Source organism: Sceloporus undulatus, chromosome 4, assembly GCF_019175285.1.
Source record: "Sceloporus undulatus isolate JIND9_A2432 ecotype Alabama chromosome 4, SceUnd_v1.1, whole genome shotgun sequence".
Taxonomy (NCBI): domain Eukaryota; kingdom Metazoa; phylum Chordata; class Lepidosauria; order Squamata; family Phrynosomatidae; genus Sceloporus; species Sceloporus undulatus.
In genome coordinates, this window is record NC_056525.1 from 171890440 (window position 1) to 171910646 (window position 20207).

A 20207-nucleotide genomic window follows, 5' to 3' on the forward strand; every position below is an offset into this window, starting at 1 on the left:
CAAAATAAAGCTGCTTTGGGTCACTTTGGAGGTATGCTTTTTCAATTATACATGCACCTTAATAGACCAGAAGCTGCGTCAGAGCTACGCTCTAGTCCTTACGACTGGAGTGTGGCTTTGGCACAGCTTCCGGCCTCTTAAGACTCATGCAGCATTTAAACAGCATACTTACAAAGTGACCCGAAGCAGCTTTATTTTGGCCTGTCTGTTTGGGCCTAAAGAGAAAGAAAAAAGATAGGCAGGTTAATGTTTCAGATGTCTCAGATGCCTAAGCAATATGGATCTACATGGTGATCCTCCCACTAGTGTTACTTATATGGATCAGCTTGAAGGACAACAAAAATCTGAAAGCTTCGACTAAACTGAAAATATTATAATCCATATTGTTTTTTATAATATGTTATCTTAGGGGCTCGACAGACGGCCCCAAAAGGGCAGGCTGGAGATGCCCAGTTTTCCTCGGGAGGGACGCCACAGCAGCCAAACCGTGAGGCATCCCTCTGCCCCAAAAAGAACCTGGAATAATGGATTCTTCTTGGGACGCCGTGCAGACGTCACGAGTGCAACAATGGTGCACTCGTGATGTAAGTGACAAGTAGTGACGTGTTTATGCTGCACATTGCTTACATCATGATAGTGGACAGGAGGCCACCATTATGCCACCACCGCCGTGACGTGCTAGAGTTACGGAGCGTGGGGTTGGTGTACGCTTCCTAACCCTAGAATTGCCGCCAGGACGCTGCTTCCTGCCAGTATGTACCAGACCTTACTTCACACAGTTATTCACTTTTTGTATCTCTGAATGTCCAAAAGTTACAATCCTTTATACACTTACTTGTAAATAAGTTCCAATGATCTCAAAAGGGCTTACTTTTCAGCACATTTATAGTACTGTATTGTAGAATATTTTTTCAGCATAGCTATACATCTTTATATCACCTTTCTCTCTTTTTAGCCAGGTTTTATCCTGCACTGTTAGTGCATCCTTTTTATATTTTAGTGGAGCAAACAGGATATGGATTTATAGGCTGCCCAGATACTGGACATGTGAAACTAATGCAGGCAGCCCAGCCAGACTGAAAACAATAAAGTACTTGGTGTCCTTGTTTTCACAAGCTACAGCAACCAGGTTGCTAGTTTCGGAAGTGATTGTTAAACAGTAAGTTAATATTTCTGTTATTTCCATTTATTCAACAGGTCTACTCTATTTGCGATTCTAGCCCTTTGGCTGTAAATTGTTATATGATTCTGTGTATGATGCAGCAGATTAACTTGGCAACTTCTCTGGTATTTGTTTTAGAATATTAATTGTATTTGGTTTGTAGAAAATAAAAATATACATTTTAAATAAAAATTTCTGAGGTATACAGACTTACCTTAATGTCTTGTCTGTGCCCACAGACAAAGCCAATTTTCCAGATGGATGAATAGAAAGGGATGTCACATGGCCCCTAATTTAAAAAAATAAGTAACAGACATGATTAATGTCTCTTATGAATAATTTGCAATCTGATGTCTCAACTTTTCTCAAGAACCTATTTTATTGTGCAGCAGTATCGGCCATGAAATCCCCAGAGTGACCTTAGGGGCACCATAAGTCTTTAAGACACACAATACTGTAACAACAAATATCAGTCAAAAATTGGAACAAAGCATCTTCAAAGATCCAATATCCTAATCAAAGAGACCTGTCAGTAGGACAGGAGATTTTTTTAAAGGGGTCATAACAACTCCCCCATATTCCCAGTTGAAGGATATAACTAGCCCATGGGTTAACAGTTTGCCCTCTCTGTCTTGATCATTGTGGGAATACCCATTGACCCAGCATTGTCACTACAAGTACAGTGCTTCAGTCTGCTGTTTACCAACTTCAGCTAATAAACTAGACTAGAAATAGACTAATTACAGTTCTTCATGGTATGGTAAATTCCTGCTTATAGTTCTACAAACCATTATACATAGGCCTTGTCTCTTAAAATGTGGAAATGTCAGTTAGTATCAAACAGGGCTACCAGGCTGTTACCAAACACTAGCATATTACACAAGTAGTTCATGAGATACTTGATTCCAAGTATTGGTATTACCTTTCACTAAAGAGTCTAGGTCAAGCACACGCAACCCGAAAATGAGTGACTAGTGCAGAGAAGGCCTTCTAAGTGATAGCACCAGCATGGCTGTCCTCCTCAAAGAAACTTACTTGGCACCCATTCTGTAATTCTTTTGCTGATATTTTTTTTTAAATGCCATTTTCCCCAGGAGATTGCTAATGCTCTAATGGCTTCTGTGGTTTGACTTCTTAAACATGAGAAAGCATGCTCATAAAAATGCTTACTTATGTGCTTTAATGGACTTCAAGCATTCCCATCTTTTTGTGTTCCAAATACACATAAAGCCATCCTCAGCTCCACTCAGTAGATGAGCATGCCCATAGAATTCCAAACAGGTTATGGTCCCTGAAGAGCAACACAAATAGTTTGATTTAATGCAGGACATATATTCTAAACTTAGAATAAATTACTTATTTCTACCTTGCAAATCTACACATAACTAAACAATGTCTGGAAGACTATAGCTACTATTTGATAAATATTTTTTCTTTTCAATAACTTTTTTAAAAATAAACTTTCTAACATTATGTACCATTTATGTTATATTTAAATCCACAGAAATCCATTTCATGTGATGATTCAGTGTCCCACATGCACTTCAGTTTACATACAGAACTCCACCTCGGATGGTTTTTCCATCCATTGAAGTTCACCTTGCCAATGAAATTCATGGGAAAGGCTTTGTGCAGTACATTATCACTGGATTTCTGCACTTTCACAGATTCTTCCACATAAGCAAGGAACAAATATTTCTAAACTTTTTCAAATACCTCTCTGTACTTAAGTCATGTTGAGAAGTAATATTTACTGATACATATCTGGCTTCCACCACATGCAGGTAATACAAGAAGGGTACTAAGTTCCCTTACCATTGTGCTGCATCAGTGCACCATGTTCTACCTTCTTTTTCATATCATAGATTTGTATGGTTTCATCCCTGCTGCCAGTGACTACATATCTGTTATTCACAGCCACTGCTGACAATGAAGCACTGTGGGCATGGTGAGTGAAATCAGGAACAGCTTCCCAGTTCTGAAAATAAAACATGAAAGGAATAACTCTTTAAAAATCACTGCTAAAAAGGGGTATCTATTTTAAAAAAACAAAAAATAAATTCCATGTAATATTCCAGTCATCCAATGTTTAAAACACATCAATCCTGTGCTGCAGTGAATATTTATCTTTATAGGTTCTAACCATTAATTATTACACACATCATATGAAAGCCATTGGATTATAATCATGACTAACTGTAATTATTTTCGATGGGATTTAGCTATGATTAGCTGTACTGGCATCAAGTACCGGAACACAGTATCCACAAAAGAAAAACTAGTTTACTGTAAATTGTCATAAATATTTCCTACTTTTTATGCCCAACAAAATACTTCATATTCAAGGAAATGGCTGATCAGTCCCTCATACATGAATCAGAAATATGGGTTTGGATGTAGATTTCAGCTGACTATATTGGACTTTCATACTCTTTCTTCAGCACAATATGGCTTCAGCCTCTGAAAAAGCCACACAAAGGGTCGGGGGACCATGCCAATGAGATGAATCATAGTGTATGAGTGGAAAACGGGATTCTAAACACATCAAGAAGGGGCATCTTATACTAATAGATCCCTATGGGAGGGAGATCTTGATTTCAACCCTTTATCCATGTGACTCCAACAAAGCTGCACCTGGCTTCTAAAACTGCCTTTGGATCAGCAGTGTCCAAATATAAACAAGAATTGTAATATATTTCATTTTACAAATCTGATGAACAGAATACAAAACAAATTGTAAACTCTCTTTAATATTCTTTTATCACTTTGATGCCCCACATTATTTAATGCAACATACTGGACATGGAATTATCCAATGATATTTTTAAAACTGATGATTCTCCTTAAAAAATCTGATTCATCATTAATTGGCAAAAAAAGGTTAAAATGAAAAAAAAAATTAAATTGTTGGCCCGAACGGCCATATTTACCGGTAGTTACAGTAAATCATTCAGTTGTGATATTGCAGATTATCTTGATTCATGCCCAGAGTAATGGACAATAAATAAATAAATATAAAATTGATGCAGTTTGACATTGCTTTAACTGTCATGGCTCCCTCCTATGGAATCCTGGGATTTGCAGCTTGCTGTGGCATCAGCACTCTCTTTTAGAGAAGTTTAAATATATCACAAAACTTCAAATCCCAGAATTCCATAGCATTGAGTCACGGCAGTTAAAGTGGTGTCACACTTCTGAAATAATCCAGTTTGAGACCGCTTTAACTGCCTTGGCTGAATGCTAGGGAATTCTGGGAACTGTACTTTTGTGAGACATTTAGACTTCTCTGTCAGATAGCTCTGGTGCTACAATAAACTACAACTCCCAGAATTCACTAGCACTGAGCCAGGGCGGTTAAAGTGGTCTTAAACAGGATTATTTCTGTAATGTGTTTTGGACCTTTGTTTAAAGTGCAAAAATAGTTTGCATTCGATTAATTAATTAAGGGGTAAATAAGACGGGGAGAAAATTTGACCTTCGCAGTAGTCTCAGGCAAAAGCAAACTGCTGCAGCCGCTCATAGCTTGTGTACCTTTTGCCATGTTAAACACACTCTAATGCTGCTTGTCCTGGTTTTCATCTGTGAAAAGTTGGGTACATCCCTGCTCTGTGACAAGCAAGAGGGAAGACACACAAGGGCATTGCTAGGAGGGTGTGGGGCTGTGTGATAAGCATCAGATGACACCCTAATGTGGGGTAGGTTATACCAGTGGTCTTCAAATAGCTGCCAGAAACAGGTTGTGGTGTCCACTTTGTTGTGTGCCAAGTCATAGAACTGTAGAGTTGGAAGAGACTGCAAGGGCTATCCAGTCCAACCCCATTCTGCCATGCAGGAACTCTCAATCAAAGCATGCCCGACAGATGGCCATCCAGCCTCTGTTTAAAGACCTCCAGGGAAGGAGACTCCACTACACTCCAAGGGAGTGTGTTCCACTGTAGAACAGCCCTTACTTCAGGAAGTTCCTCCTAATGTTGAGGTGGAATCTCTTTTCCTTAGCTTGCATCCATTGCTCCGGATCCTGTTCTCTGGAGCAGCAGAAAACAAGTCAGCTCCATCCTCAATCTGACATCCCTTCAAATATTTTAACAGAGCTATCATATCACCTCTTCACCTTCTCTTCTCCAGGCTAAACATCCCCAGCTCCTTAAGTCGTTTATCATAGGGCATGGTTTCCAGACCCTTCACCATTTTGGTGTCCCTCCTCTGGATATGCTCCAGCCTGTCAACATCCTCCATGAATTGTGGTGCCCAGAACTGGACACAGTGTTCCAGGTGGAGCCTGGCCAAACCTACCCTGGGGTTTTCTTGGCAAGATTTGTTCAGAGGAGGTTTGCCATTGCTGTCCTCTGAGGCTGAGAGAGTGTGACTTGCCCAAGGTCACCCAGTGGGCTTCATGGCTGAGTTGGGAATTGAACCCCGGTCTCCTGAGTTATAGTCCAATACTGAAAGCAAACTGCGCCACGTTTAAAGTTCCTTTAAAACGCTGAGGAAATGTACATATAAATATATTTATGCTGTAAATATGATATTGTAATTAAAGGGTATCATATTAATTTTGCTACTTGTTTTAATAATAATAATAATAATAATAATTAATAACAATAATAATATATTTTAATTATTATTAATAAAATATTTATTATTATTATTATTATTATTATTATTATTATTATTATACTTGTTTTATGTCACAAGTGTCGCCTTTACATTGAGTGCAATGTATTGTACATTATGTGGGAATTGACGTTTCATTGAGTAACATTGGTACAAAAAACAACCACACGGCGCTAAGGATTATGGGTGTTGTAGTAACGGAAGGAGGCCGATGAAAGGGGGTGACGTCACTCTCCCAACCGCCGCCCAACGTGCCTCTCGCGCAGCGTGAGGAACCTATAGGGCGGCTGTCGCTGCACGCGCAGAGGCGCCGCAAAGCACTCTGGGAAGGAAAACGAAACACCTCCCAGTCCCTCCCTCGCTCACGCTGGCGCCACGCGACCCGGGCCAGCCTCGCTTTCGGTAAGTGCTCAGCCCGAGTTTCTCGTCCCCTCCCGCGCCCTCTTTTTTGCCTTCCCCCCCACAATTACCTCTCCCGACCGCACCGCGAACCCTAACAGGATCTGTTCATAGCAACCGCCCAGCAGTAGCAGCGGCTCCATTTCCTCAGCGCGCGTGCGCGAGAGAGGAGAGGGGTCCTTCCTCCGGGGTGTGTGTGTGTGGAGAGGGGAAGGGGCAGTGGCTGTCTAATTGAGTGCCTGATCCGAATCTTTCTACCTCGGTTCGCGGCTGGCCGTGGCCCGGGAGCTCCGAGGCCTATTTTAGGGTGACCTCCTTTCGCTTCCAGAGGCCGGCGTGAAGGGCGGGAGAGAGGGGGAGGCGGGGAGGCGGACAGGCAGTTGCCAGGGCAGCCTGGAGCAGAGGTCCTCGGCAGCGGAGGCAGGCGGCGGAGAAGAGGCGACGACGACGGCGAGGAGGAGCGGCTCGTAATGGCGGCGCCCAGGAAGGCCGGCGACGTTAGTATCCCAGGCTTTGAGGCGGGAGGGAGGGAGGAGACTGCCTCGCGGCGGGGGTTTCGGAGAGGGACAGTCCCCGCTCCCCTCCTCCTCCTCCTCCTCGCGGGGCGTCTCTTGCTTCAGGGTGGGAAGAACCAGGCCTGGCTGGCTTTTGGTCAGCTGCGGCGATGGACGACGCTCGCCACCATTTTCTTGTCTGCTCCTAACTGCCTCCTCTTCCTCCGCCTCGCTCCCCCGGGCTCTTAGGCTGAGCCTCTCCTTCCAAGTATAGTGTCTAGAATAGATCGAGGGAAGTAATAGCCCCACTCTATTCTGCTCTGGTCAGGCCCCACCTGGAATATTGTCTCCAGTTCTGGGCACCTCAGTTCAAAAAGGAGATTGAGAAACTGGAGCCATGTGTCCAAAGGAGGGCGACTAAAAGGGTGAAGGGTCTGGAAACCATGAAGCCCTATGAGGAACGACTCAGGGATCTGGGGATGTTTAGCCTGGAGAAGAGAAGGTGAAGAGGTGATATGATAGCGATGTTTAAATATTTGAAAGGATGTCACATTGAGGAGGGAGCTAGCTTGTTTTCTGCTGCTCCAGAGATTAGGACCCAGAGCAATGGATGCAAGCTACAGCAAAAGAGATTCCACCTCAACATTTGGAGGAACTTCCTGACAGTAAGGGCTGTTCGACAGTGGAATGCACTCCCTCGGAGTGTAGTGGAGTCTCCTTCCCTGGAGGTCTTTAAGCAGAGGCTGGATGGCCATCTCTGGGGGATGCTTTGATTGAGAGTTCCTGCATGGCAGAATGGGGTTGGACTGGATGGCCCTTACGGTCTCTTCCAACTCTACGATTCCACTTCTATTATTATTAACATTTATTTATAGAGAGCTGTAAGGTTTCCACAGTGCTTTTACGTAGTAAGGGTCAAATAAAATAACAAGAAAAGAGAATAAAAACTTGCCAAGCGGTGTAGAGTCTAAAACAACAACATTTCACAATTAAAATACTTCTCTCCAACTTTCCCAGCATTTTTGTCTTTTCCAATGACTTATGCCTTCTCACAATGCGGCCAAAACACAACAGCCTCAATTTGGTCATCTTGGCTTCCAGGGAGGTTTCTGGCTCAGTCCTTTCTAGGGATCCGCTGAAAGTCCCAATTTTGGAGGGGAAGCTGGATATTAACATAGTTCATCTTTGTTATCATCTCAGTCTAAAGTCACAGCAACCCTGTGGATGAGGCATCTCCAAGACTCCCCCCCCCCCCCCCTCTGCTTAGGTCCTGTACATTCACACTTGTGGCCTCCCTAATTGAGTCCATCCATCTAGTCTTCCTCTCTTTTTACTTCCCTCTACCTTCCCTAACATTACAGTACTATCTTTTCCAACGATTCATGCCTTCTCATGATGTGGCCAAAATACAACAGCCTCAGTTCGATCATTTTGGCTTCCAGGGAGAATTCAGTCTATTCAAGGACCCATTTGTTTGTCTTTTTGGTTGTCCATGGTATCCTTAGCACTCTTCCACAGCACCACATCTCACATGAGCTGATATTCTTCTTATCCATTTTCTTCACTGTCCAGCTCTCACATCCATACATGGTGACAGAGAATACAATGGCTTGTACTATAATAACTTTAGTGCTCAGGTGTGTATCAGTTTCCTCATCTTGGCTTCCAGGGAGATTACTGGCTTGATCTGTTCTAGGGATCCACTATGAGTCCCCATTGGGGGGGGGGGAAGCAGGATATAAATGTATTTCAACATCATTGCCATCATCTTTTTTAGAATCATGGCAGTCCTATGGATCAGACAGACTTTCTGTCCTCTACGTCTCTGGTTAGGTCTTATTTATTTATTTGGAGTATTTATACCCCACTCTTCAGCAACAAAGGCTCTCAGAGTGGTTTACAATCTTGTAGATTAAGGCTCATAGCTTCCCTAATAAAGTCCATCCATCCGTCCATGCGATCTTCCTCTCTTTCTACTACCTTTCTTACCATTACACTCATCCCTCCTCATATGCAGCTTTTTTGCGGATTTTATTATTCATTGATTTTATTAATATCTTCTCTCTAAGAATCTCTAGGTCCTCCAGTGCAACTCTGTGGTCAGCTTTAACCAAAAGTCGCACCAAAGGACCTAGAGAGAACACGCCTCTAGGCATTTGTAGCTCCTCCAGTACAATTATGTGGTCAAAGTCTGGCAGATGTTGACCACAGAGTTGCCCTGGAGGACCTAGAGATTCCTAGAGAGGTGTGCTCTCAGGTAAAAACATAGTGTTTTTTGCAGATTTTCCACATTTACGGGGGTCCTGTGCCACTAACTCTGGTAAAGGTGGAGGGATGAGTGTATTCTCTTTTCCAGTGAATCATGCCTTCTCATGATGTGGCTTTAATCATCTTGGCTTCCAGGGAGAATTCAGCCTTGACCTGTTGTTGTTTTTTAAACAAAACACAGTAACCATAGTTAAAAGACAGTGTGATGTAGCGATTTGAGTTTTGGACTAGTATTCCAGAAAACCAGGGATGAAAACCCAGTAGGTGAACCAGGGCAAGTCACACTTTCTCAGCTTCAGAGGAAGGCAGTAGTAAATCCCTCTGAACAAATATTGCCAAAGAAAACAATGTAGACATTTGCCTTAGGAGTCTGCTGGAAACAACTTGAAGGCACAAAACCAGTCTGCATTAATTGACACAGAAAAAGTGCATATTTTATCTCACCCTATAAATAACCTGAGTTCATTTGTTCTGAGTAGATGCTTCTGCTTGAGAGTATAAATCTGCAGATCAATCATAAATGTCCATCTAATTAGCATCCTCTTGAAGAATTCTGACAACTGTGGAGCACCAGGTGATCTGTTTTAAAAATGGCTTAAAGACTCCTTTGTTAGGAGAAAGGACTCCTTTTCACATATTTTTATACACCTGCCCAGTCCCCTACTTTTTCTACTTATTCTCAGTCTATCTGGCTGTTTTTCTCTCACTTCACATCATTGGCATCAGGAGGAGATGACAGAGAAACACAAACCTTTGGTGTTGGGTTGCAGCAACATGTCTCTAGCAAACAATGCAGTAACTTTTGATCTGTGAGAGAATGGGGCTCTGTTGAAGACAATTCTACTGTATCTACTGCCTGCCTGCAACAGACAAAGTAAACAGTAGCTGACTTCAAAATCCTTAATTGAGTATGTGTGAACTGCAAAACAAAGAGGGGAGACAAATAAGCCTGCCATCACCACCGCCTCCCCAGCGTGTTAAAAAAAATAGATCTCTTAAGATCACCGAACTGGGAAATCATAAGAAAAATGGAGGCTGTTTAAAGAAGAAGTTTTGGAAGAGGCCTTCATGTGATTTCTTGAAGGTTCAATATGTCTTTGTTTAGTTGTGCAATGCATATCTGACCTAGTTGGTTCATTTCATGTAGGCATAATGTTTTGTTTTGAATAAAAAGTTCACTGAGACATATTAAATTGCTGCTCTTTGCTGTAGGAAACTCTGTTTCCAAGTTATTTCAGCCTATGATACCTCTGTTAAGTAAGTAGTGCCCAGGACAACATCTCCTTCATCAAGTGAGGTGTACCTGTAATGGATAATGATTTAACTTCTGTTTTGCTCTGTTACAAAAGATTTGAAAAACATTTTGGGTTTTTTGTGTATTGTGCATTGATCTGTAATTAGTCTATCAGGCATTACAGTATATATGAAGGAGTAAACTTATATGGCAGGATTGTTTACAGTAGCCAAACTAAGTATTTTGTACGGTGATCGATAGCAAAGGCCCCTGCTTTATCCTGGTCTGCATGTTGTTACAGTATGGCTATAAGATAATATTTTATCTCATTTTTTATTGCAGTGAAAACATAGTACATTAAGTAATTCCAAAGAAGAAAGTACCAAGGATATTTCAGTGTAAACGATTAGAGTAATTTGGAACTTGGCATATATTGGATCACATCTTCTTCTGATACGTGTCGTCTTCTGCATCCAAAGTTTTTTTTAATCTGGCAGTTTCTGTAATAGACACTGACTGGTAAGTTCATAAAGAATTAACTCTGACGAACTAGTTGCAAAACAAGCTGTCCCTGGTTTGTTAATATCTGACTGTTAAAAATACTCTTGCAAGTGGAGCAGTATATTGATTTCATTTATATGCATTTCAGAAGACATTTGTTTAAAAAAATTGTTAATCTATACAGGTTTGATGCATTCTGTAACTAAGGGACGAAACAGGCTGCCCCTTCCTAAAGCGCATTGGGGTCATGGCAACATCCCCAGTCCGTCTTTTTGCCAGCCGAAAAAGGAGTGGTCTGGCAAAAAGTTGGCTTTTCTGTCCTGCCACAGCTGGAAGTCGGCTTTAAGGCTCTGGCAGTGTGGCATATAAATACCATGCCACAGGAGCACCTGAAACCTGGGCCCCATGTAAATGGCTGGGCAGTTTCCAGGTGGTTTGGGGGGGGGTATCATCTGTATGCCACGCCTCTAAGCCGGCTGGAAACAAGCTTTTATGCCGGTCTGTTCCGGTCCTAAGAAACATAAGGACTTTTATATTTCTATTTTAGTTCAGTTTTTTGACATGTAAATTGGCATATCCAACCCCGTATTCTCCTACAGGTACAGAGATTTATGTAGTTCAGTTTGTTTGATTATTTATTTATTATGGTATTTATACCCTGCTCTTCAGCCCTAAAGGCTATCAGAGCGGCTTACAATTATTATTTTTAAATAGACGGTTCCCTGTCCTCAGTCTTACAATCTAAAAAGACACGACAAATTACGGCCACAGACCAGCACAGGTAAAAAGGGGATACAGAATAAAAGAAGGTAAAAACAAAGTTTAAAAACATTATTTAAAAAATCCTATAAACATCCAGTGTGGCAGGGCAAGATTGGTTCTAGCCTACTGCAAAGTCTACTGCATTGCCTGATGGATTTTAAGCACAGTTGAACAGAATCTGGCAACATTATATATTATATCAGGGTTGGTGTCCAAAAGCAGCAGTCAAGTGTAAAATTGACTGGCGTGTCCTTGATGTTTATACAAGGTAAAATAAAGCAGAAGTGGATGTCACTGGAGTATATGAGCACTGGAGTATACCGTGCTCTGTTGTTTCTATTACTTGTATCAACTTTCAAGGACAGTTAAGGGAAGGGAAGATTGTATATAGATACATAATATGTAAAGAGATCAAATAGTGTTTCAGTGCACACTGTGTTTCAGTAAAGCAACCCTGTGTGTAACTACTTTTATTTTCTGGAATTTTCCCACAAAAGGCAGCACTCCTAAAAAAAATTGTTTTTGTTTGCCAGAAAGTGGGGGCATTCCTGTATCCATCATTTCCCTTAGATATTTACATAGAATTTGTGTCGTTTTATCCAGGTGCATCTGGTATGAAAGCAGTTGCATCCTTATTGGACCTGGTCATTCATGTTTGCTTATTTTATAAACTGCAGGTATTTTATGGCAAGCATTTTATGTGCTTTCAATGTAGAAAGGCAAGTTGTAAATTGGTATAATAGACAAAAAGTTAAAAGTGTCTTACATATGATTTAATTACATGGTACAGTTGGTCCTTGGTATCCATGGGGGACCCGTTCTGGACCACCCCACGGATATCAAAATCTGCGGATGCTCAAGTTCTGTTGTCCCAATAGCAGCATGTGCATGCAGATATACCGCCATTAGGGACACACCACCATTGGCAACAACAGAACCTAATGGCGCCACGCAGGCTTGCCATCTGTGAATGCTTGACTCCGTGGATAACAAGTCCGCAGATACCAAGGGCCAACTGTAATCTAGCTGTTTTCAGATTTGGACTATACAGTAACTCCTCCCAATTTGCGGGCGGTCTTTTCCGGACCTCCTGTGAAAATGGCAACTAGCCTAGTCAAGCCCCATTGAAAACAATGGTGCGCATGCCTGAGGCATATGCACACACCGCCATTTTGTCCCTCCTTGCTTGTCCCTCCTGCGAAGAGCAAGACTGCAGACTCCAAGTCTGCAAAAAAGGAGGGACAACTGTATTATCATTGTCATAGTTTGTTTAGATAATATTCATGTTGTTGTACAAATAAAATGACCAAAAACAGTGGATCCTGCCAGAGGTGTACAAATATGTCTGTGTATAAACACACACACACACACACAGGAAAAGACGGAATAATAAAAATATAAGGCTATACAGTTGTTAAACCAAGATAAAGAATAGAAAATACAATGTTATATAAAGCCGATTGACTAAACGTATATAATCAAGATGATTATAACATTTGAAAAGCTTTGGGGGAAAATATTTTTAATTGGGATTATAAAAATAATGGGGGAAGGAGCAGTCCACAGATTTTTAAGGGAGTAATTCCAATTGTATGGAGCAGTGAGCAAAAAAGGACAAAGCTGAAAAATGGGGGAGCTAGGTTGTGTATGGCTTTGAACATTAAAACAAGATGATTGTACTGAATACAAGAAGAAAAGGGTATCCAATAAAGAGTTATCAAAAGTGGGGTAACAATCAAAATGATGGGCCAAAAAGATCATTGTAGCCAAATGTTGAATGAGAGACTAAGGTGAGATAATGGAAGACTAGTTGAAAGGAATGACCAGGGCATAAACTGAGGTCTTAGTAGAGGAAGTAGAAAGAAAATACAATATAGTATATTATATAATTTGCATGAATAATTTTTAATGCCCAGCCCATAATATACAAAACAATATTAATAGTCTGCTATGTAGTTAATGTGCGTGGTGTTGTTAATAAGTGGTGTAGAGCCAGTGTGGTGCAGTGGTTTGAGCATTGGGGTAGGACGCTAGACCAGGATTCGAATCCCGGCTTGGCTACAGAAACCCACTGGCTGGCTTTGGGCAAGTTACACTCTCAACTTTAGAGGATGACAGTAGCAAAACCTCTGAAGTCGTTTGCCAAGAAAACCCCATGATAGGGTTGCCGTAAGTCGAAAACAATTTGAAGGCACACAACAACATGTAGTTAATATATTCTTTAAGAAGGAATTTACTATCGAGTTGAGCCGAGATCTATAGAATTCTGCTTTATTCAGCATATAATCAACATGAGGAATTTATTGCTACAAGATCTGGACAAAGTATACACCTTGTTGTTCCCATCCCTGAAATTGATTGAATTTATCAGGGTATAGAAAGATTTGTGGACCAGGAAGGGGCAAATAGGAGACCTGCAACAAGTTGTGAGATGAATTGTTTTATTTTGCTTTATTGTTGTGACATGTTTTGTACATAGTTGTTTACTTATAATAATATATATTTTTTAAAATGACCAAACCCCCCCCCCCCAAAAAAAAGGAATACAAATGAGGCTACAAGATGTAGTGACTAGTTCAAATGGCTTTAAAAGGATGTTAGGTTCATTTATGGAGAATAAGTGTAACAACAGATGTTTATTTATCTTTATTGAAATTGAAATATCCTACCTTATTTTGCAGTATCTCAGGGTAACATACATATAATATCTGTTTTAAAACACTTAAGGGAAATTTAAATCTAAAGCAACAAAGCATAATTTAGGTACTGTAGTCCTAAAACCTTTTCAAACAATTAAAGCAAATGAAAACAATATAAAGCCTGCACAGATTTAGTCAACGACATGTAGATCCCAAAAGCTTTTATTAAAAACCCAGCATGCCAGAAATAAAGCAGTATTTAAAATAGTTCAATACTTGTACATCATGTACAACATGATATTGTGAAACCTGTATGTTTGAAGCTAAAGTCCAGCTGAATACCTTCTGCTGAAAAGGGCATATCAGAGTAGTGCTTTATGTGCTGCTTGTAGATTTGCCAGTGGCATCTGCTTTGCCTCTAGGAGGCATAATGATGGATGAATGGGCCTTTGGTCTAATCCTGCAGGGCTGCTCATAGGTTCTAAGAATAATTATCTTTATAATTAGCAGCAAGATAATGATTTACAGAAGCCAAACACTCATAATCTACAGTTGTGAATAATGATGATAATGTGCAGGGTGGCCTGCCCTTGCATAGCAAATGCGTGGGTACATCCATCATAGGCCATTCCAATAACAATTGATATTTCTGCCATTTGACACATGATTTATCCAGCATAGATAACTATCCAACATAACTCCACTGCTGTTGCCCAGAATATTTGGAGGATGCTGCACTACATTTTTGCATATATGAGTCTTAAATGTTTTCTGGCTGTTCGCTCTTGACAGGTAAATAAAAAAATAAATTGAGCAGAATACATGTTCTGACAGATGACAAAAGGCTTAACAGACTAATTTCTCAGGCAAGCTAATGACATGATTCCAGGCCTGGTCACAACTGAGAGGCATTCTGTTTCAAAGATTTGTAACAGTGCAGCCAGTTATGTTGGTTTTCTGGGGAAATAGTTGAAGAGGGGGACTTGGATTCCTTAAATAATCTGATGTAATATGTTTCACTTGTACTTGGAATAGAGAAGAATGTTAAATTTATCTGCTGTGTAAATCTGTTAGTTTAACCCAGTACGTAGTTAGATATAATAAAATAAATTTGATTAGAGCATTTCAATAAACTGTAGTTAATTTAGATTAAATGTTCATAGCCAAATAAATTTGATGCTTACTTAGACATTATTATTCCTCTTCTGGAATACTTGTAAATAATATTTGTTATTTATTATCACTTAATAGCATATATTAATCCACACTTCTTAAATTTCCAGTGTCACAGCAGTGATGCAATTATATATATATATATATATATACACACACACACATACTCCTGGTGCATTATACTTAGTCACTCTTTTATATTATTCTTGTCTGTTTTATACATTGGTCCAAACACACTGCAGAAATAATCCCGTTTGAGGCAACTTTAACTACCCTGGCTCAATGCTAGGGAATGCTGGGAATTGGTATTAGAGATCTGACAGAGAAGGCTAAATGTCTCACAAAACTACAGTTCTCAGAATTCCCTTTCATAGAGCCAGGGCAATTAAAGGGGTCTCAGACTGGATTATTTCTGGAGTGTGTTTTTGGACCAATGTAAAACAGACAAGAATAATATAAAAGAGTGACTAATGCACCAGGTGATATAAATGTATAATTGCATCACTGCTGTGACATTGGAAATGGGTTAGTATAACAAGACATTTTTGAAAGTGTAACTTTTTTCACCATATTTTCTCACAAAATATTATGGATGCAGACTAGAGTGACATTCTGAAAACTAATGTAGTAGAGCCAGGTGAGACCTGGGACTTTTTGATCATCAGGGACAGTGACATTGTCTGCCACCCCTTGGGCTTCCCTGTTTCTGCTGCATTAAGTTGCAGTGTCCATTGTAGAGAAATGCAACAGTGCATTGTGAGTTATTCTTGTTCGGATCCAAAGTGCTTGGAGGTTGGGATGGCTTGATCCTGAATGGGTAATGAAGTCCTCTTGCCTTTGAAGAAGACCTGCTATGATAGAGATGACAACTGTTAAAAACTGGATTTTAAGTGATCAACACAGCCTCCTCCATTTTTAGACTCTTCTTTGGAGGTTTCTATATGGTCCACTGTGCTCCGGGGCTCTTGTTTAGAACTGACAACTATACTGTTGACACAAGACATCAGTATAGTTCCTTATATAATGTAACATAACATGCTGCTGACAGCACCTCAATCTCATGGGGTGTTTTGATATGCAGTACTGTGTGTGTTTGGCAGATTAATTTTTCCCTGAACTTTACATTTTTCTTTTTAAAAACAGTATACCAGAAGATTGACTACAACAGACCCTTTTCTTGTGAAGACATTTTTTAACCATGGCTAGCCAGGTAAGATCCTTTGATGGGAATGAAGCCACAGTGATAGCTCCTAAGGGGAAGACACAACCATGCCCGGAGTTGTTGACAAGTCTCAAGCTTAACCCTGGGGTGGTGGTGGCGGGAAGGGTTTTAGCCCTACGCTTTCCTCAGATAAATTTCTGACAGATTGTTCTCCCCTGCTGTGGAATCCTTAATCACGTCAACTGAAACAGCTTGGGGGCAGAACAAGAAGCTTTGCTTTCTACACTGTTGCACAGTGAGTTCTTGTGGTGGGACTTTCCTATAGCACTATTTAGGATGCCTTCACTGGAGCACTACAAGTCAAATAATACCATCCATGTAAGTAAACCTTAATGAAAATGTTGAATATGTCTCCCTAAGGTGCGGGATATTGCCTTTTTTACCTTGCCTACTGCCTCCTTCCCTTTTCCTCCCCATATATCTGCCTCTGCTGCTTTTTTTTTTCTAATCTGGCATTTTTGTTGTTTGCACGTTGTTGATGTAAAAGCTGGACACATGTCCATTGGTTTTAGAGTCTCCCTCAGACAGTTGCTTTGAGGTAGTAGCCACCACCTGGTAATGTAGAATAAAATCTTAGGGAAGTGACAAAAGTCTCCTTTTAAATGTTTTAAAAAGTGGGGTGGGTGATGTAACTCTAGATCTCTTCCAGTGGACCTTTCTGCTATACTTTATCTGAGTGAGTCTCAGACAAATCTTAAGCAAGGTCCTATTTAAAAGCAAACCTTAAACTATATGCTTGGCCAGCCTCTAATGGTTAACTTTTTTTGTAAATAAAGGAACCCAAGGGAGTCAAAATGTTGGCGTGAAAAGCAGTCACTCCTATAGCCAGCTTGACCAAGTCAGGGGAATATGGCTTTTCATACAATCCTTTGGCTCTGTTATTTTTGCCAGGCATTTTCCCCAGAGGCTGCTTTCCCTCATGGGAGGCGGAGGGAGAGATGGGACCCCAGGCTTCTGTCAAGGGAAAGGTGAATATGGGGAAATCACCAAGGTGGTGATCGGGAGAGGGAGGGAGGCATGTAATTGAGATGAAATACTGTATAACTGTTTTTCATTCTAGCAGGATACAGTGGGAAAGGCCCCAAAAGAAAGCCTGCCTCTGTGGTGGAGATCCCCCCACAAAAAACGGAAGAAAAAGAGTAAAGCAAGAGCAGGAAGACCAGATTTTACTAGTATTCCAAGCAGGTGAAGAAACCTTGAAATTGACAAGAAAAAAGCTGGCTCTTGTCCATATAATAGTATCTAAATTAAGTAGCGAGAATTTAATAAAACCAACACATAGATTGTCCTGAAATTCTTTTGTAAAGCTTTGTGAATACAAAAATTGCTCATCATATAGCTGAATAAATTAAAAAATAATATACTGGAGCTGTTAATATATATAATAGCTTTCAAAAGCATCATGGCATACAAATTTTATTTAAAGGATTTGATTTGAAATAATTCAAAAGGCATCAGTAGGCAACGGTTCCTGGACTGCTTCAAGAATACTCTGTTAAGCCTGAAGGCTGATCCATCTGATGATAGACATCCTGAATATACAAGAGCATTCTGCCCTGTTGGGTTGATCACTGCTACCCTGAAGGTTTTCTGATTATTCCTTTACAGTGTCATTTAAGATGTTCTTTACCTTGATGCTTAAAAGTTCTGCCTTGTACAGTGCTATATCAACTTCATCTTGGAAGACACATGCTGGAAATTCACAAGAGTGATACCAGTGAATAGAAAGCGAAGAAAATTAATGTTGACGCTACAAAGTTTTACTAGCATCGCAGTTGGGATTTGAATTAGAAACCCAGGTCACTGCAGGATATTGACAAGCATAATTTGTTTCCATAAAATCTTTTTTAAAAAAATAATGCCATAGGACAAGAGAGAATTCAGTCCCTAATAAGAGGCAAACTAGTTGTGCACTTTTGACCAAGGTTAGCTACATATTTACATTTATACCTATTTGACTGGCTGGTTATTCAAAAACTAATCAAGGGTTTATTTATATTCTTTGAGTACTGGCAAATACAGATGGAATGTATGTATTTGAATGTTTTGGCATTCTGGGTGGTAAACATTGCTGGACTAAAAGGGTGGCTGTTTACTTAAAATATTTAAGGCCCATGGTTTCTCCCTTGCTCATAGCAATTGAGATCCATAATATTATATGCATTTTGAGAATATTCAGTTTGACCCATAAAGGGAAAAGTCCGCTTCACGGTCTCCCTGTCTTCCTTCTTTCTAAATTGGGAACATAAAGATCACTTCACGTATTAGATTCATAATTCCGAAAGAAACAAAGTTTCTTGTACAGCTTTTTGCTGCCCAGTGACATACTTCTCATGTGAGCTGTCCGCACATAATCCAGATGCTACTGTGCCAGAAGCTGAGAGTTAGAGTGAAGACGTTGCATCATATCAATGGTGTTTATATAACAGAGATGTTAAGTCAAATGCTAAAAGAAAAGTACAATCACCAGTACAGCTAAAATTAACAGCTAATCTAAGCAGAAAGAGTTATTTTTCTGCATGAAGTTAACGTGTACCATTGCTGGTATTGGCTAGACAGTTGAATGTTATTAATAATTTAAATAGTCTTTGTAAGTTTTTTAGTCTTGTTGTTGACAGGGAAGTAATTGTTTCTGTAAACAAAATAATTTTTAACGTTCTCATGGACACTAGCATACATGCTCTGGACTAAGTACTTTTGGAATGGGTATCTTGAAATCCAGAGAAACCATTGATAAAAGAGTCTAGCAGCTACCTAAACCAGTGACTAAGTTAGCTTTGGCTAATTGATTGACATTCATATTACACTGATTTAATAGTAAACATGGCTATAAATAGTTTGTACAGGTAATTTGTACTGAGCCAGCAGCCTACATGCAATTTGATCTGAAGTAGATTTTCAGTAAAAATGATTAGAGGAGCCTTTCTGATACATGATTGTAGACATTGCCTTCTTCTGTGCATGGTGCCAGTGAATGCACCATGGACAAGGACAAACAAGTATTGACTGGATCAATTCTAGGTAGGTATTTGGGTAACATTAAGTGCGGAAAGTAACCTAGTGGATACAGGGCTTTGAGGTTTGCACTAGATGAAAACTGACATTTTTTCTTTTCATTTTTTCCAGGCCAGAATTTACACTGCAAGATTTTGTTAGGGCAGAATTTACCAGGCCAGAATTTTCAATATTTGTAGGTGAATTGACTCCTGAGGTGGATGATTTTTTGCTTTATGACTACTTTTTCAAACGGTATCCATCATGTATAGATTGCAAAGTGGCCACAGACCTCTTGGGTTATTCCAGGTAAACATCACATATATAAATATTGGTGGTTAGAAACTGTATAGTTGAATCCTACAGAATGCTAAGAATTGTTTGGTTGACCATAACTTTATTGCTAGAAATGAGGGGTTCAAACTTTAAATGGGAAGAGGGAGGCAGTTGGATGTATGAAACACAGTCTCTCAGACCAATGAAAGGGAGATCTGAGGTTTGAGTTGTTATAGAGAAGAGATGTGCATCTATAGGGTTAGGTGGCCACATTGTCCCCCCCCACACCTAGAGACTGGTTTAGGAGAGGCTTTTTTCCAAAAGGAAATAAACAAAATGTGGCTACATCCCTTAGGAGACTTTTGGGAACAATAACATTTTATTTGGGGGGGGGTATGGTGATTGTTGGGGACCCTGGGGACTGTATTAGTTGCTACTACTAGGAGGGCCTTTTCCATCTCGGCCCCCA

General features: G+C 40.2%; 2 protein-coding genes across 12 annotated transcripts in view; one reads left to right on the forward strand and one right to left on the reverse strand.

The window, feature by feature from the left end:
- PAK1IP1 (PAK1 interacting protein 1) overlaps positions 1-6384 on the reverse strand; it is a 12265-nt gene extending 5881 nt beyond the window's left edge. The window contains exons 1-4 of the mRNA XM_042462812.1: positions 6247-6384; positions 2978-3140; positions 2333-2453; positions 1377-1451 (exon numbers count right to left, since the gene is read on the reverse strand). Of these exons, the coding sequence (XP_042318746.1) occupies positions 1377-1451; positions 2333-2453; positions 2978-3140; positions 6247-6318 (431 nt within the window). The 5' untranslated portion in view covers positions 6319-6384. The remainder of the gene's footprint in view (positions 1-1376; positions 1452-2332; positions 2454-2977; positions 3141-6246) is intronic.
- The window catches only part of C4H6orf52 (chromosome 4 C6orf52 homolog), a 36205-nt gene continuing 22024 nt past the window's right edge, over positions 6027-20207 (forward strand). The window contains exons 1-7 of one of the 11 annotated variants that reach the window (XM_042462818.1): positions 6395-6672; positions 10514-10690; positions 16390-16456; positions 16660-16786; positions 17360-17436; positions 17529-17653; positions 19595-19771. In XM_042462818.1, the coding sequence (XP_042318752.1) occupies positions 17407-17436; positions 17529-17653; positions 19595-19771 (332 nt within the window). In that variant the 5' untranslated portion in view covers positions 6395-6672; positions 10514-10690; positions 16390-16456; positions 16660-16786; positions 17360-17406. Of the gene's footprint in view, positions 6179-6394; positions 6673-10513; positions 10691-16389; positions 16457-16659; positions 16787-17359; positions 17437-17528; positions 17654-19594; positions 19772-20207 lie in introns of those variants that run through there. The other 10 variants (XM_042462820.1, XM_042462815.1, XM_042462823.1 and 7 more) reach the window with 10 other exon arrangements.